The sequence below is a fragment of the Populus trichocarpa genome, chromosome 19 (genome assembly GCF_000002775.5).
Source record: "Populus trichocarpa isolate Nisqually-1 chromosome 19, P.trichocarpa_v4.1, whole genome shotgun sequence".
In the NCBI taxonomy this organism is placed as follows: domain Eukaryota; kingdom Viridiplantae; phylum Streptophyta; class Magnoliopsida; order Malpighiales; family Salicaceae; genus Populus; species Populus trichocarpa.
Window position 1 is genome coordinate 4,352,702 of NC_037303.2, and position 21,414 is coordinate 4,374,115.

General features: G+C 32.9%; 1 protein-coding gene across 1 annotated transcript; it reads left to right on the top strand.

Annotated features, from left to right (window-relative positions):
* Positions 1–827: 827 nt before the first annotated feature.
* Positions 828–3,642, top strand: LOC7469860 (apyrase 2). Its single transcript, XM_002325362.4, has 9 exons — positions 828–1,118; positions 1,306–1,434; positions 1,557–1,613; positions 1,707–1,796; positions 1,874–2,079; positions 2,246–2,337; positions 2,544–2,758; positions 2,846–3,035; positions 3,322–3,642. The coding sequence occupies exons 1-9, from the start codon at positions 855–857 to the stop codon at positions 3,450–3,452; spliced, it is 1,374 nt and encodes a 457-aa protein (XP_002325398.1). The 5' UTR covers positions 828–854; the 3' UTR covers positions 3,453–3,642.
* Positions 3,643–21,414: the final 17,772 nt, after the last annotated feature.

The window sequence follows — 21,414 nt, forward strand, 5'->3', positions numbered from 1 at the left end:
AAAAAATGAATTATTTTCTGACGTTTGGTAGTATCATGGAAAATAAATTGAAAAATATTTTTCCAGTGTTTGACTATGTCATGGAAAATGAATTGAAAAATAAATTGTTAATATTTGTTTTCAAATTTATTAAAATAATGAGAAACAAATCTTACAAATTAAAAGTTGAATGAGAATAAAATTAAAAAAAAAATCTAATTTCATAAATTATCTCAAATAAAATAAATAACAATCAAAAGAATAAGGACCAAATCTTATAGATAAAAAATATCAATTGAGAAAATTATAAGAGAAAAACAAATAACAATCATAAAAATGAGAAACAAAGTTGATATAAAAATCAAATTAAATCAAATTTTAAGGGATGAAATTGTAAAAAAAATTAAAACAAAATATATAGTAATTAAAAGTTTGAGGATTAAATTTAATATAATCAGCAAATAACGTGACATTTCTAATTTTTCATTAACTTCTGCAAAGTGTTTTCCGTCCAAAATAAAAATAAAATATTTTCCTGAAAACCAAACTAAATTTTTCTTTAACTACAAAGTATTTTTCATTAACCAACTTTTTTAATAACAAATAAATATAAAAAATTTAAAAAATTATTTTCAGAAAATCATTTTCCATTAAACAAATGGCCTAAGTTTATCTACCAGCCAATTTACATGGAGGAGAAGATGCCGCCAAAAATTTGAAAAATCATTTTTAGAAAGTAATTTCCATTAAACAAATGACCTCAGTTTATCTACCACTACCAGCCAATTTTTTACACGGAGGAGAAGATGCCGCCCCCCACACTCTCTATAAAGCTGGTAGCCTTTTACTCTGCTAGTATACTGTATTGTTCAAAAATGAATAATAAGTTGAAGCTGATGGGCTTGATTCCTTTTTTCCTCTTAATGGTTTTCGTGCTGCCAACTTCGGCAGCATACAAGTTCACCAACCCAAGAATCGTATTGCCTGTTCGGTCAAAAGGTTTGGATGCGGATTCAAGGAGCTACGCGGTTGTTTTCGACGCAGGGAGTACAGGTAGCAGAGTGCATGTTTTTTGTTTTGATCAAAACTTTGATCTCCTTCCTGTCGGAAACGACACAGATTTTGAGTTTTTTGCTCAGGTACAGATCTCCCTTTTTAAATACCCAAGAGCAAATGACGATGGATTCTGTTAAAGAGTTAATATAAAATGTTTTAAAAACTCACTTAACTGTTAAGTTTTTGAGATGAGGCGATTCGTTTCAGCTATAAAAAACAAAAATTTCTCATATTATATTGTTGATATTCTATATTTTTTTGTGGTCGCAGGTCAGGCCAGGTTTGAGTGCATATGCAAAAGACCCTCAGGCTGCGGCTAACTCACTTGTCCCATTGCTCAACGAAGCGGAAAGTGTTGTGCCTGAAGAGTTCAGTCCCAAAACTCCAGTCAAACTTGGGGTTAGCAAACTAAAGCGCATTGTCTTCAATTACTTCATCTTAATCTCTTCGTCAGTCCTCTTTTAACTGCAAAAATATTCTGTTCACTCTTTATATTTATACGTGGAGTTTAAACATTGCAGGCCACCGCTGGATTGAGGCTGTTGGAAGGAGATTCAGCGGAGAGGATTTTGGAAGCAGTAAATTTTTATTGTCATTTTTATAGTCGTTCTAGTATATTTTTATTGTTATTTTTATCTTAATATGGTCGTTTGAACTCTTATGTGTCCAAGGTGAGAGATCTTCTGAGCCATGGCAGCCTGGAGTACGAAGCCGATGATGTCTCTATTCTGAGTGGTTCCCAAGAAGGTTACTATATGTGGGTATGTTTCGAACTTGCAATTGCTGTACCTATAAAGAATTAAAAGAAAAAAAATTAACTTTTATAAATATTTTGTAGATTGCAATAAACTACATGGTAGGAAATCTGGGGAAGCCGTATTCAGAAACAGCAGCAGTAATTGATCAAGGCGGTGGATCTGTTCAAATGGCATATGCCATTTCCAGGGAGAACGCTGAAAAGGCACCAACAGTAGCTGATGGAGAGGATCCATACGTGGAGAAATTCCTTCTTAGAGGAGCCGAATATTACGTTTATGTTCACAGGTTCTCGTCTTCCTCCCTGATCAATTCTCTTAAACTCCTGCTAATATATATAGTTAGTGTTGGATTTTCCTGCTGCTCCACATTTTGTCATTTGTGTCAAAAATATTTTCTTGCATTTCTGAAACGTACAAGAAGAGTAGTAAGTTAATGGATCTTGTGTGTACAGTTACTTGAGCTATGGATTATTGGCGTCTCGGGCAGAAATACTGAAGGTTTCAAGAAACTCCAGCAACGAGTGCGTAGCCACCGGTTATAATGGTATGACAAATGACTCCGTCGTCTCTCCACAAATGGTTTTTTTTTTCCTTACACTTCTATATTGTTTTTTTCTATTTTATTTAGTGTTCAATTGTTTACACTTCCACCTCTCCAATTTTTCTAATCTTCTTACCTTTCAGGAAAAAATAAAAAATTAATTAATGCAAAGTTAATTTCTCCCTCTCTTTATCTTAAAATATTTAAAGGTGTTTACAAATATGGAGGGAAGGAATACAAAGCATCATCTTCTCCTACCGGTACAAGCTTCAAAAAATGCAGAACACTAGTTCTTAAAGCTCTCAAAGTTAATGCCCCATGTAACTATGTGAATTGCACATTCGGTGGAGTATGGAATGGCGGCGGCGGAGACGGGCAAAACAATTTTTATGCTAGTTCGTTTTTCTTCTCCATGTCTCAAGCGGTACGAATTCATCATCCTAAGAAATTACTTGCAGTTTTATTTTTATATATTGACTTCGCAAGCTAATTAGATTTGTGGGATTTACAGGCTGGGTTTGTTGATGCCAATGCGTATACAGCCACAGCTAGCGCTGCAGATTTCAAGAAGGCAGCTAAGCGTGCTTGCGAAACAAGATTTGAGGATGCAAGCTCAAGATTTCCAAATGCGCTGGAGGAAGACCTGCCATTCTTGTGTATGGATTTTACCTATGAGTATACTTTGCTTGTCGATGGATTTGGTAAGTCTTACAAGCTATTTCTCCTTTGATCAATTGCAAAAACTATTAATATACATTCGTAGTTAATTAGTTAAAGTTTGGTTATTGTTTTTGTCGAAGATTGTCGGAATTAAAACGATATATTTTTTTATATTTTTAAAATTTATTTAAGTTTTCATTTCGGTAACTTCAACCAACTATATTTTTTATCTCTTTTATATTTCCTTTTTGTTCTGAATACGAAAATTATATGATTCTGTAATTTTCTTTTTGCTGCCATTCTTATAGTGCTCATATATATAAACAGGTCTTCATCCCCAGAAAAAATTTTCAGTGGAGGAGAAAGTTAAATACAAGAATTCACTTATGGAAGCTGCGTGGCCTCTTGGTAGTGCTATAGAGGCGGTGTCACCTAGCAGTGCATCATTTCTGAAGTAGTATCATCCTAGCTCACACACCAGAGATCACCAAGTAATAACTCGGCGTGTGGTGGCGTTAGCATTGTTCAAGCAAATTAATATCAAAGACTTCTAAAATCATGAATGATCTCCAATTATTTAGAAGTCTGTACGCAGTTGTACCGAAAACAAAATAATAATTATTAACTCTGGTTTATCTTGTTTATCTATGTGAAATCGGTTCATTAGTTTATTTTCGATCCATATTTGCAACACACCTAGCCCCCCACACACACACATCAATGAAGTGTTTGTCTAGTGTTGGTCTAACAGTTAAAGCACTGCTATATCGCAAATGTGAAAACACAAGTTCGATCTTCAGAAAGCGCATCTACAAACCCTGAACGAGACTAATCTTATTTTTTTAAAGGGTGTGAGGATACTCAGATAACATCAAATATATATATATATATATATATATATATATATATATATAAAAGAATTTATCTTATAATTTAAACAATATAACATGATACACGATGTATATGTTTTCCAGTATAACATGATCTAAACAAAATCTATTTTCTCTTATAATTCAAATAGTACAATATGATCCATGATATATATATCAATGGCCCAGGGTTGTTCTGTCTCTTCGCTTTTATTTTCTTTGTCCGAAGCTGATTCCTTTTCGGTGGTTTGTTCCCACAAATAATTTCACATTGAAGGGGCCGCTCTGCACCTTCATGACAGAAAGGTATGGTCCTTCAACTGAATTCTAGTATTTAAAAATTCACAAATCAATTGTATAATGAAATCATTACAAAAACGTGAGGGATTCATAAATAAATTGGGACCATCAAAATTATTTGTGGTCTTTCTTTGTATTTTACAAAGGCAGAAGGTGATGAATAGTAGTTCTATGTAACGGCACCGTTTTCTACTTTGAAATGGTTGTTTTTAATTTGCTCCCCTAAAATTCTGATATTTAACAATTGCGCCACTATTCAAGGAAAATCTCTTCGTTTTTTTTAAATTTTTTTGACCTGGATTAATTGCAATTGAACCCTTGGATTTCAGCGTCATTTGCAATTTTGATCCAAATCAGCTCCAAAATTTAGTATTTCTTCAATTAAGCCCTTGATTGCATTAATTAAGTCCCCAAACTTATCAATTTTTCAATTTTTGACCAAAGTAACTCCTAAATTTATAATTTCATCCTTGTTAGTCCTCAAAATTTCAATTTGTGTTGTCTTGACCCAATTCTTAAATTATTTTTTCATTCATTCATCATTTTTTTTTTATTTGTATATTATATTTTTTTTAATTCAAAAATTAGGTTATGACAATTCCTATAATGTTGTTTAGGATTAAAATAGTAATTTTACTGTCTAAAATATACAGTGAAATTGAGCTCTTTTAACTTTATATATAATATAATAATACAAATAATTATTAACTTCTATCATATTTTCTTTCTGTCGACTTATATTTTTTTATAAGACCCCGTTTATTTTCTAGAAAGTAGCATTGTTCAAGCAAATATCAAAGACTTCTAAAATCATGAATGATCTCCAATTATTTAGAAGTCTGTACGCAGTTGTACCGAAAACAAAATAATAATTATTAACTCTGGTTTATCTGGTTTATCTCTGTGAAATCGGTTCATTAGTTTATTTTCGTTCCATATTTGCAACACACCTAGCCCCCACACACACATCAATGAAGTGTTGATCTAGCGTTGGTCTAACAGTTAAAGCACTGCTATATCCTGCGAAGGTGAAAATACAAGTTCGATCTTCAGAAAGCGCATCTACAAACCCCGAACGAGACTAATTTTATTTTTTTAAAGGGTGTGAGGATACTCAAATAACATCAAATATATATATATAAACAATCAAATAGGAGATAAGATGAACTATTGCTTTTAATGTCTTGAGTGACAGATGATTGAATGGAAAAAGAATTCCATATCTTCTCATTCTAAATTATATTTAGAATTCCATTAATTTAATGGAGATTGGGAAGAATGGAAATAGAATCAATTTCTTCTTATTTTTTGAAGTGCCTTTTGTATCAGTTATATATTAATTTGAAATCATAATCGCACGTGTTCTTTGAATTCTAATATAATTTTACTTTAAATAAAAAAAATTAAAATTTTAATTAGTAATGCTATTAGATGAATAGAGTGTTTTAGAGTGGTAATTTTTATTTAATTAAGATTAAAATAAAATTTACAAGCCAATAACTGAATGGCCTACATAAACAACACCCACATCACCAAACCGTCAGAAAATATTTAAAACAAACATAAATGACATGCTTCAACAATTGCAACCTTATCTTTCTCTTTTAAGTATGGTTTCTCCCGTCCCACTTTTCCTTTTATTGTTGTTTGAAAAGTAGAAATAATAATTAATTAATAAAAAACCTAAATCATGTTGCAAAAATTATATTTATTCACACTCGTATATAACTGTGGATTGTAACAGTTTTTCTAGCTTATATAATATACCTTTTCTTTTGATTTATGCATTATTGTTAATTTGTCCTCAAGAGACGTGGCGTGATGGCAAAGAACTTGAGATCTGCATAGCAGGTCTCGAGTTCGAGTCAGGACGTATACTTCTTATAAGAGTCTGGGACAGCCGGGATTTTACTTGCTCACTTGAGCTCACAAAGTACTCTTTTTGAAGAATAAGCTAGGGTTTGAGCACATCTATGACTACAGTTTTGAATAGACTTTGAAATATGGTTTTGGATTTTTCCAGGGAGTAATTTTTTTATCTTTCACAATTTTAATTTCTTTTTAGTTTTCATGGATTGTTTTTGAGATAATAATGAACGCAATGTGAATCAAAATTTTTAGTGTGATTGTCAATTATAACCATAGTTTAATCTTCTTTGATTCTAATCACTACTTATTTATTTCTTGGTTTTTTCCCTTTTTGTCTCTAATATGTCTTTTGGTTATTGTGCCCATAATTATTTTACAATGAACCATCCAGGATTAAATTATTGCATTATCCAATGGCTCTTAATCAACCATTTTTTTAAGTTTTTTTTTTCTTTAATAAATGGATTGTATTCAGGTGGGAGTGTTCATATTGTTGAAATATTTGACTCAGTGTGCTACTGTCTCTATATTATAAGAGTGCAGTGCTTCGGGTATTTTTATTATAAGAGTGTTCATATTGTGCCATAGACGATCATGCCATGCATGCGCTGGATATTGTTTTGCAGCTTTTACTAAAACTTACTTCCTTTAACAACATTGGACTTGACTCTTGCTAGCACTATTATATCCGACTCTTTTTAATTTATTAAGCGCTTCTTTGTTATAGAATCATTGGATGAAAATATGTTTAATTATGATATTATTGCTCAACCACTGTATTTATTGTCTTTTAATGAATCTAGATCCTACTTGCATGCTAGGAAAGTTTTTTATTTTCCCTCTTGCTATATGATTTAGGTTTCATGAATTGATAATTGGCAAGAAAGCCGTGGTAGGGCAATCCAACTCGTGACATGCAAAAAAAAATTTACTGTAGTGAATATTTTTTTAATTATTTTTTTTATGTGTTGATTTTTTTGGGTTTATTTTATATTTAGATTTTCATGATTAAGTTTGATCCAAATTCAATGGAAAAGAAAACAAAATGGAAAGTTAGATTGTGAGACAATAACTTTGATTAGAAGATTTGTACTAAAAGTTATGATTTTTAGAAAGTAAATTTATATAAAATAAAATTTATATGGTTAGAAAGTAAATTTCATTAGCTTTCCAACGAAATAAAATTTTATTTAATTAGAGATTTGTACTAAAAGTTATGATTTTTTTTTTAAAAAATAACATTGTATAAATTGAAATTAAGATTCTTCATTAATTTGTGATAAATTTTGTTTATAATAATAATTCAATGTTATGTTATATGCTTTTTATATATATATATATATATATATATATATATATGTATGTATGTATGTATGTAAAAATGACCCCATCGATCAACTCCTCTCACCAAGTTCAAATAGAGGTGGTTTCGAGAGGAACGAAGACTCGGAAGGTGGCGAGTGTCGTGCACTCTCTGCCATTGTGACTGTGGCTCGCCCATCATGGAGAGTGATCCAGTGTGGATGGCGTTACTATAATCTATTGACACCAACCAATGATATTGATAGAAGCACGAATGAGTGTGCGCAAGCTCACAGTGAGTCCATGAGTCCATTAATGGCACTGCGACATATGGCGTTTATTTTTTGTTAGGAAAAATCAATGCCCAATCACAACAAGAGGGAGTGATGAAGAGTGCAGTGGTCTCCGAGTATTGTTTTTCAACCATTTTCTTTCAGTAGCTTATAAACATTATTAAAGATTATTGGTAATTTTTAATGATTTTTTAGAGAAAGATAAAATTAGTTGTTGTATCTCAACATTAAAATTTATTTTTTCTTTTATATATATATATATATATATATATATATATATATATATATATATATATATTAACATGATGTGTACTCTCAAATATTATTATTGTTCATGGAATTTATATCTCCTAATTAAATACTTTGAAGTAGTATTAATATCTTGTATATGTGAGTATGTTATTTTGGGAACTTTTTTTTTATAACTTTGTTAATAACAAATAAATGTTAAACATGGACATAAATTACATGATTAATATACTTTGTATATTTGACCATGTAGGATTTTTTGGTTGTTTAAATAAAATTTTTAGACATCTTAAAATTATTTATTTGATTTTTTCGCATAGTTTATTAAATAATTATATTTGTACACTAGTTATGTAATGTGATTATGAGCTTCCTGTATTTTTCTTTATATTTTTTTATTTTTGGTTTTTATCTGAGTATTTTCGTATCCTTTTTAAAAAGTGAGACTAGTTCCGTTGGGAATTTATAACTGTCTTTTTAAATAAATATATTTTTTAAAAATCAAACTTATATTTTTATTCTTATAAAAATATAACGATACTTCTAGAGAAATATTTTTATATTAGTATTTTTCTTTGCATGACTAGTGTTAAATTATAATTATTGAATTAAAATTGGTGCTGCAAAACCCTGTGTGTGTGTGTGTGTGTGTGTGTGTGTGTGTGTGTGTGTGTGGAGTGCATCCTTTAATCATTTCAAATTTTCAATTGTGCGTTGTTTGATTATGGTTGATGGCCTCTAAACAAATCATCGATGTCTGAATATGGTTGATGGCGTCTTCTTCTTCGTCTCAAACAGGAGAAAGTCCGCCTGCGGAAAAATTCAGGCCAGGGGGTCGCCGCCCTCAGTCCAGGTCTTGACCGAATGGTTTACCATTCAGCCCCATTCCAGCCAACTTTCCTCCACCACCGCGAGGCACCAGGGAGCTGAAGAAACCGCCACCAACAGTCCAGCAATGGCCGGACTGTTGGTGTCCCGATCCAACAAGAACACAAAGACCCAAAGTCCTTATCTCCACACAAGGATCAGTATCCTGGGGAGATAAGGATAAAATCCACACCAGAAACGCCTATAAAAGGCGGAAAAAGAAAGAAAGAAAGAAAGGGAACCCAGAAGAGAAAACAGGGAGAGAGACAGAGGGAAAAAGTGAGACTAAGAAAAAAACTAAAAAAGGAAAGAACGGGAAGAAAAAAAAGAAAGGGGAGAAAAAGCAGAGACAGGGCAGAGAAGAGGAAAATAGAGAGAGAGAGAGAGAGAGAGAGAGAGAGAGAGAGACCAGGAGAGACAGAAAATAGAAAGAATAAGAAAAACCAGAGAACAGAAGGGGAAACTGAGAACAGAAGCTTCATCCAGTTGGCGGTGCACCGAGATCTTCGTCCCAAGGCCATTCGCAAAACAAGCAAGCGTGCGTGAACAGTTCACGCACGCTTGCAAAGGAAAAACTGGCCGGATTACTGGGCTGAACCAGTAACCGGACCGGGCTGGGCCGGATGGATCCAGCCCAGCCCGTATGGCTGGTCCAGATCCAGCCCAGTGTTAAAGAGGAAGAGTGGGCCAGATCTGGGTCTTAGGCCCTTCTATTTATTCTCCTTATATCTTGTTCATGTATTTTATCCCCCTTCTATTTTGATATCTGGTCAAACGAGTCTCTTTTTAAAATCAGAAAATTCCCTAAATATTTGACAATCTTCACGGATTTATTTGTGGGTCCTTCGTGTTTTTTTTATTTTTTTTCTTTGTGTTTTGTTTTTTTTTTCTGATATATGCTCAATTTGTGGACCGTTACTGTTAAATACAAATCTGTTGTGCAATATTTTCTTTTATTCTTGTCTAACAAGAGTAAATAAAAAAAAGGGTAAACAAAAAGAAAAAGGCATAGAAAAATTGTTTCTTCTCCATTAAAAATTTAAAATTTTTCGAACTTATTCATTGCGTCAAAGTTTTTAGGTTTGTGCTATATTTACTAATGTCAGAGTTGGAAATATTTTTAGGTATTGTTCACTGATGTCAGAGTTAAGAACATGATAGGAAGAACAAAAAAAAAGAGAGAACAAGTTCTTAGCAATTTTAAACAAAACCAGCAATGCAACTTGCTTCACGTAGGACGCTCAAAGGAGGTGATAGCATCTTTCATTTGCATAACTAGTCCCGTATCATAGAATCCCTATTGACCAGTTAAGGTTTCTAGTGACCATAATACTAGGTGGCAACTCCTTGAACTAGAGTATCTCTCTCTAGAATATTATTGTATTTTATCTCTCTAAAAAGATACTTATTTAAGTATTAGAAAGTCTCCACCTCCACCAAAGAGGATATTTTGTAGAAACTAGTTAGAAGTTGTCTTTGCCTACCAAGCACCAAGTATATATTAAAAACACATTGGCTAGGAAGAATAGATGATATTGCTAGGAATAATTGATTAACCAATTATCCAACTCGAGAGCCCTATTCTTAGGCTATTTGGATTTTTGAAACTTCATCAGTGGCGTCGTCTGTGGGGAACTAATCAAAAAGTCATCGGTTTCTTTCTAAAGTTTGCTTTCGACATTACTAGGTCATTCCATGACACATAACTTATGTTCACCCGGGCTAGAATGTGAGACAAGTCTACTCGTTATCTCAGACACTCCTACCCAGCAAGAGCTTCAACAACTCACTAACTAGGTACAACTCCTTACCCAGGCCATCTTGGCAACCCGAGAACAAAATCAGACATTGTCATTCCAACAAGTCTTAATACCCTCAACAACACACAATGCCTTAACGCGAAGGTCATCAGCTGCACCAAGAGCCTGTAGACGATTACACTACCTGAAGAAGATTAGACAAAATGACATTCATGAGAGTTCCTTAAAGGACCACTCACGTCTTTGCCTCACCCATGCACAAAGAAGATACGACGAACATTTTCCCCTAGTTACTATGGGATGGACACCGATCATCATAATCGTCATTCTACGCCAATTCTTCGGGCTCCCAATGGCCCAGCAAACAAAGAAATAGGAGATAATTTGTGCATAAGCATACCTAGGGGAATGTTTATAACCCCATCAGTGGAGGGTTTTTCTCTTGTCCAAATGTATATTGAAAAGTCGACTCCTTAAGGATTATTTTTCTATAAAAATAAGTTTGCACAACTATGATAGCTTGGCTGACCTAATGGAGCATGTGCAAAATCTATGTAACAACTTGGACTTGATCATCCAAGACCATGACTCAATGTGCAAGATATTCCCTACGACCTTCAAAAAATCTGCACGTACTTGGTATAATAAACCAAACTTTATTGAAGGTTTTAGTGACCTATATGCCAAGCTAGTGGCACGCTTTAGCACCGGCATACTCGCCAAGAAAACCTCCACGAAGCTTTTCAGTGTTGCTCAACAAGAGAACGAGTATACACAGGTATTAAGGAGATTCAACGCTGAAATGCTCAAGGTGGAAGAATTGTTTGAGCTATAGCCTTAGAAGCCTTGATATGACAAGTAAAGGAGCATGCCCTCTAGAAAAAACTTTATACTTTATAAAAAAAAACTTGTCTAAAGTGAAACAATTTATGAAAAATCATATACAGGTTGAAGAGGCTAGTTTGTTATGACATGTACCTCGTTATTTTCATAAGGACAACCAACATGAATGACCTTCCAAGTGAAGTAATCACGGAAGTCAAAGCAAACATCTTAGTGCCACCTTCAAGATATCTTCCTTCTAAGAACCTCTACCATACATATCACTCACATCATCTTAGGATGTATCATCCTTAATAAGAATGTAAGTTTCTTATATATGAATGACTTATTCAAAATGGATTCATTTTCTCCAGATGATCCCTAAAGACGGTAGCCCTAGAGAAGTCCCGGGGGATGGTATGTGTTTTCCCCATGGAAATCTCCAAGTTATAGACATGATCTCCCCAATGCTATATGCATTACTCACCAAAGGGTATATATGATCTCCCTAGTGTTATATGCACCACTCACCAAGAGGTATATGTGGTCTCCCCAGTGCTATATGTATCACTCTCCATGGGATAGATGTAATCTCCCTAGTGCTATATGCATCCTCTCCAAGGGATGAACTTGGTTTCCCTAATGCTATATGCACCACTCTTCAAGGGATGGACATTGTCTCCCTAATATAAATAACAACATCATGGAATCACCACTCTCAATAGAAGGCTCTCATGCCCCATTAAATAATAATAATAATAATAATAATAATCATGATGATCACTCTTTAGTGGAGGGCTTTTAAGCCCCATGACAATGTTAAAAGAGCTACAAACTCCTACTCTTCAAAAAACCTATAATCACTTATAATCACTTAGAAATTTTGGACTTGAAATTTAGCTAAATCCAGGATAGCGTGGGTTTTGTAAACATATCAAACCCAATGTACTTAAACTTGGTAGTTAGTCAACTCCAAAATAACGACCATCCTTATTTGGCACGCCCAAAGGAATGACCATCCTTCCTTGGGCACACCCTAGAAAATGACCATCCTCCCTTGGCACGCCCAAGGGAATAAGATAATGTGGGTCTAGCAAACATGCAGACCTAAAGCACTTGGACTTGGCAGTCAGCCAAATCCATTGCACTTGGATATGATAGTCAGCTAAGTCGAAGATAACATGGGTTCGGCAAACATGTCAGACCCAAGGTACCTAAACTTGGTCATCTGCCAAGTCCAAGGTGATGTGGGTCTGACGAACATGCTAAACCCAAGTTACTTGAACTTGGTATTTAGTCAAGTCCAGGTAACGTGGGTCTGGCGAACATGTCAAAGCCAAGGTACACTACTAAAAACAGGGGTATTAGCAACGGAATTTAGCAACGGATAAATCCGTTGCTAAATTCAGTAACGGATTTGCAACGGATTACACATATATTATTTTTTTAATATTAGCAACGGACTTTAGCAACGGACAATCCGTTGCAAAATTTACGTTGAATTTAGCAATGGATTTTCCATTGCTAATTGAAAAAAAAATTAAAATGTTAATATAAAACTAAAATTATGTAGACCGTTGATTACATAAAATCTGAATCGTTTATTTTCACTCTCCCCCCCCACACCGATCGAAATACAGATCCACCAAACCATTTACGCTGAAAATTAATTTACTTCAATTTCACTCTTCCAGTATCCTTCTTCGTCCCTAATAACATCGATTCCTAACTGTTCAAAAATCACCCTCTCTTCATCGATTTCATCTTCCTTTATCCGAAACTGTTCATCATCTTCGCATTCGTCTTTAGCAACCTAATTTTTTTTTCTTCATCTTCTTCTCCTTCAGCTTAACAGTTTCAATATTTCTCTGCAAACCAACAAAAACAGAGACCCATGGCAACATCGCACCAGACCCATCATCATCACCATCAAACATCTTGTTTTACCCCTTCTCTGTAAACGGGTTAGGTTTTGCACTGTTTTCTTCGATAGCTCAGGTAATTAATTTATGGTTTTTGTTTTCTTTGTTGCAATTTAAGTTACACTAAACAGTTCTAACCTAACTTTCCCAATCTCAGGTGTTATTCTGTCGTGTTGATCCATCTCCCTCACTTGTAACTGAAGAACACAGGTAAGAATTTTTTTTCCCGAAACTTTCAATAATGGTTTTAGGCTACTAATTCGATAATATAAGGTTTATGAAATGTTTTTACCATGATTTATATCCTAATTATGCACGTTTAAGTGAAAATTTATGAAAACCCCCAAATTAATTTTTAGGGTTACGGTTAATAAATTGAATGCTTTTATTCAACCTGACCAATGCTGGCAATTCTTGTGTCTGGAAGAGAGTGATTGATGGAAATTATGCATGTTTAATTGAAAATTTATCAAAACCCCCAATTTAATTTTTAACAATTAGTATTATTGATGTTGGGTGTTCTTTGATGTCTACAAGTCTTTTTGTCCTCCTGTGCGCAGACACCTAGGTGTTTTGAATGTATTCATATGCTTATATATATATATAAGGAAACTTGTTTGTTGATGTTGTGTTTCGTTAATAAGGTTGCTGTTTTATTTTTGTTTCTTCATTCATTATTTTTTTTTCTTACTGTTTTACTTGTTATATATATATAAGTAGCAGAATTGTGTAGTGAAAGAAGTTAGAATTCATGGTTGCCTCCTCCTTGCATGGTGATCAGTTAATTTCCCACATTAGCTATATATGTTGTCTGTTTTCATTTGATTGTCCTGTCTTGAGGGCATCATGCATGATTTGGAAACGTTATTGATCACCAAATGGTTTAGTTGGCAGGCTTTTAATATGATAGTCACATTGAGAATTTAAAAAAGTTAGAGAAATAATGTAAGAAATGGGACATGATTTTTTAGTACATGAAATATAGTAAATTCACTATTTAATTTCATTTATTTTTTTTAATATTCTTTCTTTGTTTTTAAAAATTTCCTTAATTTAACTATTTTTTTATTTTATTTTTTTCAACTCAAAGGCATTCTAGATATAATAGGGAGTTTGGAACTGGCTATATGACTCATCTATATGTATGCTTCAGCTATTGAATTTTGGATAAAAATCTATAATATTTACTCATTTTGTTACAGTACCTAATGCTTGCTTTGTTATTTGGCTTTTACTTTTATTTTTAATTTCTGGGTCCTAACATGACTTTGTTCAATATGATGGCTTAGGTTTTTAAGCGTGGCATCAAGTTATCTTCCTCAATAATTAATCAGCCTTTGGGTTCTTCTTGGCACGAAAACGGTGTGTTGCGTTCTTACTATTATTTAATATGGTCTCCTTAATGCTTTGTCCTTTTGTGCTCTTATACTACATGTCATTTACATGGAATATCATTTAATGCATCCAGCTTCCTTTGTTCATGCAATTTTTCTACATGTCATTTACTGTTTTTATACAAACTGTTACCATTTTCTTCTGCATCTGCTACCATTGTTAATTAAAGTTAATTATAATTTAGTCTATATATTTTTTATGATTTTATAAGTTAGTCATTATGTTTTTGAAAACCATAAGTTAGTTCCTTGTTATAAATTAAATGCTAGTTATTTTAAAATTTCAAAATGAATCATGTTTAAGATTGAAATTTTTCAGGTTAGATCTTAGAAGAAAAATATTGTTATGAGAAGACAAGTGCCAAAAAAATATTAAAAATTAATATTTTAACTTGGATATCCTTTCTGTTTTTCATAGTTTAACTTGGATTTGTTTTAAAAGACTAGCAAGTATTATAACTGGATGGGTTTAAGATGTTATGCACAATTCCTTTACCTAAGATGTACACTAGTAGATTTATCAATGAATGTCTACTGGAATTTTGTTTGTTGAAGCTTATTTTAGAGTTATTTGTTATGACATTCCATTTCTGCAACTGACCTCATGTGTAAGTTATTAACTAAGAGGTGGACTTGTGTATTGTAGCTTCTTGGCAGGAGCAGTGGATTTCAAGTAGCATCCACTCATCGGCCATGTACAAAAGGAACTGCCACATTAGAGAACTGCCCTTGATGGAACTCAGTACAATCTCTTACTGTTAGATAGTGAAGGAATAGATGCCTATGATCAAACAGTAAGCGCATTTACCTTATCAAGATGAACTGATGATTGTTGTGCTAGTTTTATGTTTTAACAGTTCAAGAATTGATGAAATGGCTAGTAATAAATTTTATTAATTGAAGAATTTATTTTCTGTGATTCCTTCTTATTTATAATTTACACCATATCCTTTTTATATTCCCACACAGCTGCTGTTTTGGATTATGCAGTAATTGTTATTTTGGATTATCCTCTATCTATTTAATAAGCTTACTGAATACATGTACTAGAATAGTGTTATGAATCTACCAAGCAGCTTAGCACATTAATTACATGATATAATTGCATTTAGATATTGAAATCCTAGGCTAACAATGGCAAGTCTCGGTGTGGACATTCTAGAAAGGAAGTTATTTGTCAGGATTTTCCTTCAAAAATATTTGTCTTAGAAGTCAGTAGTTTATACTAAGGATATTTACAATAAGCTGTGGGGGGGGGGGGAACATTACAACAGTAAATATCAGAGCAATAATTAAAAAAAATAAAAGAGTATTACAAGAGTGGTTAATTACAATGATTAAAACTAATTAAAAGTGAAAAGTTACAGAATATATAGCTAACAGATTATACAAGTGAGGTGAATCAGTTTGCCTAGCATCTAGGTTACATACTATTCTTGCTTCTGAAAGAAAAGGTAGGAGTTTGAATGCTTGTGATGGAAGAAATAAGACCAAACAAGATTCTTGATTTATTGATGCACATGCAACAATTAATAGCACCAGTCTCTTTTGCTTTATTTATTGAGCCATCAAAGGACACTAGCTGTTAGTTCCTTGTTATTAAATTAAATGAAATTTTTCAGGTTAGATCTTAAATGAAAAAATATTTGTTATGAGAAGACAAGTGCCAAAAAAATATTAAAATTTCATACTTTAACTTGGATATGCTTTCTGCTTTTCATAGTTTAAACTGGATTTATATTTAAACATGTAAATTAACTATTAGTCTCTTGGATGAGGATTTGTTTTTGTATTAAAGAGTTCTACAGCTCTTTTGGCTTTTTTTATAGTTACTATGTTGCATGAACTAAGTAGCAAATTGTTTGGAGCCAACTTGTGTAATTGCAGAAACAATCGCATGTTTTTTAGCAGTTTTGTCTGTAATGATACATGTAAAATGCACCAGCATTGTGCAATGGTTCATTTTTTAGTCAGTTAGCTGAGTTTCTCTATGTGAATTAAGCAAACTGATGGTGAAAATCTTTCCTTGCTTAGCCATTATCAGTGGATATAGGATCAGTTAACAAACTACAAGCAATCGCATGGGCTTGTTAGAATTATTTGTGGAAAAGGCTAGGGTCAAGTGTTGTGAGGTCACTAGACTTGACCCTTTAAATTGTGAAATTGGAAATATTAGACAGACTCTTTTACTGTTTTTGGTTCACAAGGTCATGATCTTGTTTGGAATGAATATAAAAGATGGGAGCTTGATGTTTACACTGTGAAGTCAGTTCTAGCAAAGCACTAATTAGTATAGATCCATTTCCAATCACACAAGGATAAAGGATTAGAGAGCAAAGCACTAATTTGTTTTAAAGACTAGCAATTGTTATAACTTGATGGGTGTAACATGCTGTTTATGTTTTTTATTTTTCCAGCAATATGAATGGCTTATTGGATCACAATATAATCCAATAGAGTTGGCTAAATCTGATTGGGTTGCAATAAGAAAACCTCCACCTTGTGCCATTGATTCTTGGGGCTTAGGTAAGTCTATTTTGCTCCATTTTTACATGGTTGCTTAATTATATCGTGCGTAATTTTTCTGTTGGGCATGCCTATTGTAATCTTTTCAAGTAGTTGGAACTTTGTCTTTCATTAGGACAATATTGACAGTTTGTATAAGAAAACTAATGGATTTGATATTGAATTCTGTTGATCGGATTTTGAGGGAGAGATGGGAGAAATGGGTGAGAGATATTGATGTTTGAAAGAAATGTTTAAATTGTTATTCAACACTTTGGAAAATGCAAAACCACTTTTAGGAGTTTTACGGAAAAGTATGTATTCTTTAAATTCGGTGATTGCAATTATAATTACACGTGGAAAACATGTATACCCACGCAAATTAAATAATGTCGTGTGATTGTTAATTGAAATTATATTAAAATAAATTTGTATAATTTTTTTAACATTGTTATATTAAAATTATTAAAAATATATAAAAATATTAATGTGATATTTTTAAAAAAAATATGTCATAATACAAAAACAAATCCTCATCCAAGAGACTAATAGTTAATTTACATGTTTAACTATAAACTTTCATTACACAACAAAATATAAATAATAAGTATTTCATAGAAAGAGGTTTAACATAAATATATTCACACCTCCATTACCTTAACCATAAATATTAACAATAATTATTGCTCGTCCGTGTAGAACTTGTAATCAACTAAATTGAATTGTGCCTAAAGAATTTATAAAACAAATGTATTTATATTTTCATCCACCAGTATTATAATTATTATTTAATTATTATTTCACTACGACATAAAAGATAGATACAATGTATATGATAAGAGACAAAGATACAAATGTGAGTAACTATTGTAACCCATAATAAATTATGTTTTTTTTTATATTGCATTTTCATCTTTTTAAAAAAATAAAAAAATTCTTTAATCTTGTATTACCTCGCATGTTTCTGATTTCATTTACCATTTCTTATTTGAGCAAAAATCTATCCGAATAAAAATAAAAAGTTTGATGGATCCAATAAAAATAAAAGGATCCAAAAAAAAAAAACTACTTGAGGTGGTAACAAAAGTTAGAAGGACCAATAAAAAAAATGAACTCCAAAACTATTATAAAGATAAATTTATTTAATATTTGTTCAACTAAATATTTTTTTTTCTTTATCCATTTATTCTGTATAAAATACTAACCAAACATAATCTAAAAGTCTACTTTTGTCACTAGTCAGAAAATATAAATGAAAATATAAAATACTAACTGAACATAATCTAAAAGTCTACTTTTGTCACTAGTTAGAAAATATAAATGAAATATAAAATACTAACCGAACATATTTTATTTTAAAAGATTGTTTAAGTACTAGTAGTTAAAGAAGTATGCTTATTTCAAAAAATGCTTATTGGTGTTGTCATGTTAATTATATTAACATGGATGATTGATCGTGGATGTATCGTCGTCTTATGGATGGTCGCCTTCGTCCTGAATACATTACCGGTGTTAGAAGATTTATCAATTTTGCATTTTCAATTGATAAAAATATATATGGGGGAAAAATTAGATGTCCTTGTGTGAGGTGCAAAAATCAAAAGTTTTTAAAGGAAGATGATGTTTGTAAACATCTATTGACAAAAGGTTTTTTACCTTGTTATGAAAATTGGACTGTACATGGTGAGCCTTATGTCGCAGAACCAATATTGGCTGGACCTTCATCGATTGGAATGAGTCATGTTGTGAATGATGTTTGTCTAGAGAATCCATATAGGAATCTGGTTATGGATGTAGTGGGGGTTGGTGATGTATTCTACAATGATAATGTGTCTAGTCCTGTGGTAGCAGGGGAAATTCCAAATCCGGAGGCAACTAAATTTTTTAAGCTTTTGAAAGCTGCGGAGGAGCCGTTGTGGGATGGGTGTACCAAGCAATCCAAATTATCTGCTTGTGTACAATTGCTTAATATGAAGTCAACTTTAAATTTGACTCAGAATGCCTTCAACAATTTTATTGACTTTACAAAAAGTTGCATGCCTAATGATGAAAATTTGGTTTCAAATTTTTATGATGCCAAGAAATTTATGCGGCCACTTGGACTTGGTTATGAGAAATATGATGTGTGTCATAATTACTGTATGTTGTACTATGGGATAGATGCAATGAAAATAAATTGTGATTTTTTTGGAAGTTCACGATATAAACATAGAAATCCAACTAGTAAAGGTTCCAATAAGGCGGAGAAGCAACTCCGATACTTTCCCTTGACACCAAGGCTTCAGAGACTGTTCATGTCTCCATATCATGCCAAAGATATAACATGGCATCATTTTCATAATTCTGATAATGGAGTTATGGTGTACCCATCTGATGGGGAGGCATGGAAGGAGTTTAATCGTGTCCACTTAAGCTTTGCATCAGATCCGAGAAATATTCGGTTAGGGTTGTGCACTGATGGGTTTTGTCCATTTGACATGTCTTCAAATACATACTCTTGTTGGCCAGTAATTGTGACTGTTTATAATTTGCCTCCGTGGAAGTGCATGACTAGACCATTCATGTTTTTGACAATGATGATTCCTGGGCCAAAGAATCTGGGTAAAAAGCTTGATGTTTTCCTAAGACCTTTGATTGATGAGTTAAAGAATTTGTGGTCTGTAGGTGTTGAAACATATGATGTATACAGAAAGGAAAATTTTCAATTAAGGGCAGCTTTAATGTGGACCATTAGTGACTTTCCAGCATATGGCATGTTATCGGGGTGGAGTGCTCATGGAAAACTGTCTTGTCCTTATTGTATAGAGCATAGCAAGGCTTTTAGATTATAAAATGAAGGGAAAACTACATTTTTTGATTGTCATCGACGATTCCTACCCATGAACCACCCATATAGATTTCAATCTGATAAGTTTTTGAAAGGAGTAATTGAATGGCTCCCTCTTTTACCTTGTCCATCTGGTTTGGAAATGTTAAACGAAGTGTTCAAGTATACTGAGGGACATAATGGAGGTTCATCATATAATGTTAAAATTCCTGGCTTTGGTGTTAAGCACAATTGGGTGAAGAAGAGCATTTTCTGGGAGCTTCCATATTGGCATACAAATTTGATTCATCATAATCTTGATGTCATGCATACTGAGAAAAATGTCTTTGACAATATTTTTTATACAGTAATGGATTGTCCGAATAGAAGCAAGGACAATTTAAAGGCTAGGTTGGATATTGAATTGTATTGTCAGAAGCCAAATTTACATTTGCAACAAGATATGAGTGGTCGGGTTTACAATCCTAAAGGCACTTATTGTCTACACAAGAAACAACAACAAGAAGTTTTGTCATAGATGAAAGAATTATCATTTCCTGATGGTTATGCTTCAAGCATTTCACGATGTGTGAAAGAGGCACAATGTAAGGTTTCGGGGATGAAGAGCCATGATTGTCATGTCTTCATTCAAAGACTTCTTCCAACCGCTTTCCGACCTTACTTACCTAGGCCACTGTGGGAGGCATTAACTGAACTGTCCGTATTTTTTCGAGATATTTGTTCAACAAATTTAAATGCCCAGCACATGGAGTTAATGCAGATGAATATAATTGAAATAATTTGCAAACTTGAAAGGATTTTTCCTCCATCCTTCTTTGACTCCATGGAACACTTGACGATACATCTACCTTACGAGGCAAAAGTTGGTGGACCAGTTCAATATCGATGGATGTATCCATTTGAACGGTATGTTTTCATACTATGTTAATTTTATTCACTTTTTATTTTTAAAAAATAAACTAATTGACAGAAATGATATAGGTATATGTTTTATTTGAAGAAGAAAGTGACCAATAAAGCTAAAGTTGAGGGTTCCATATGTGAAGCATACTTGATTGATGAAATTACCAATTTTGCATCTCATTATTTTGGTGATGACGTGCAAACAATTTGGAATCGAGTTCCACGGAATGATGATGGTGGCCTTAGAAGTGTAGATGGATGTCTCTTATTTTTTCCTATCCAGGGAAAAAATTATCCAAAAGATTTTATAAAAGGCAGTTGTCACATGCTGAAATGCAAATTGCGCATAACTATGTGATATTCAATTGTCAAGAACTGAAGCCTTATTTAGAGTAAGTTTGAAATATTATTTTGTACTAAATTTATAATAATTTATTATTAACTTTAACATTTTAAAACTTTAGGCAACGTCGACAAGAGCTAAAGTCACAACAACCACGTGCGAGTGATGGTGAAATTGAAAAATTATGCGAAGCGA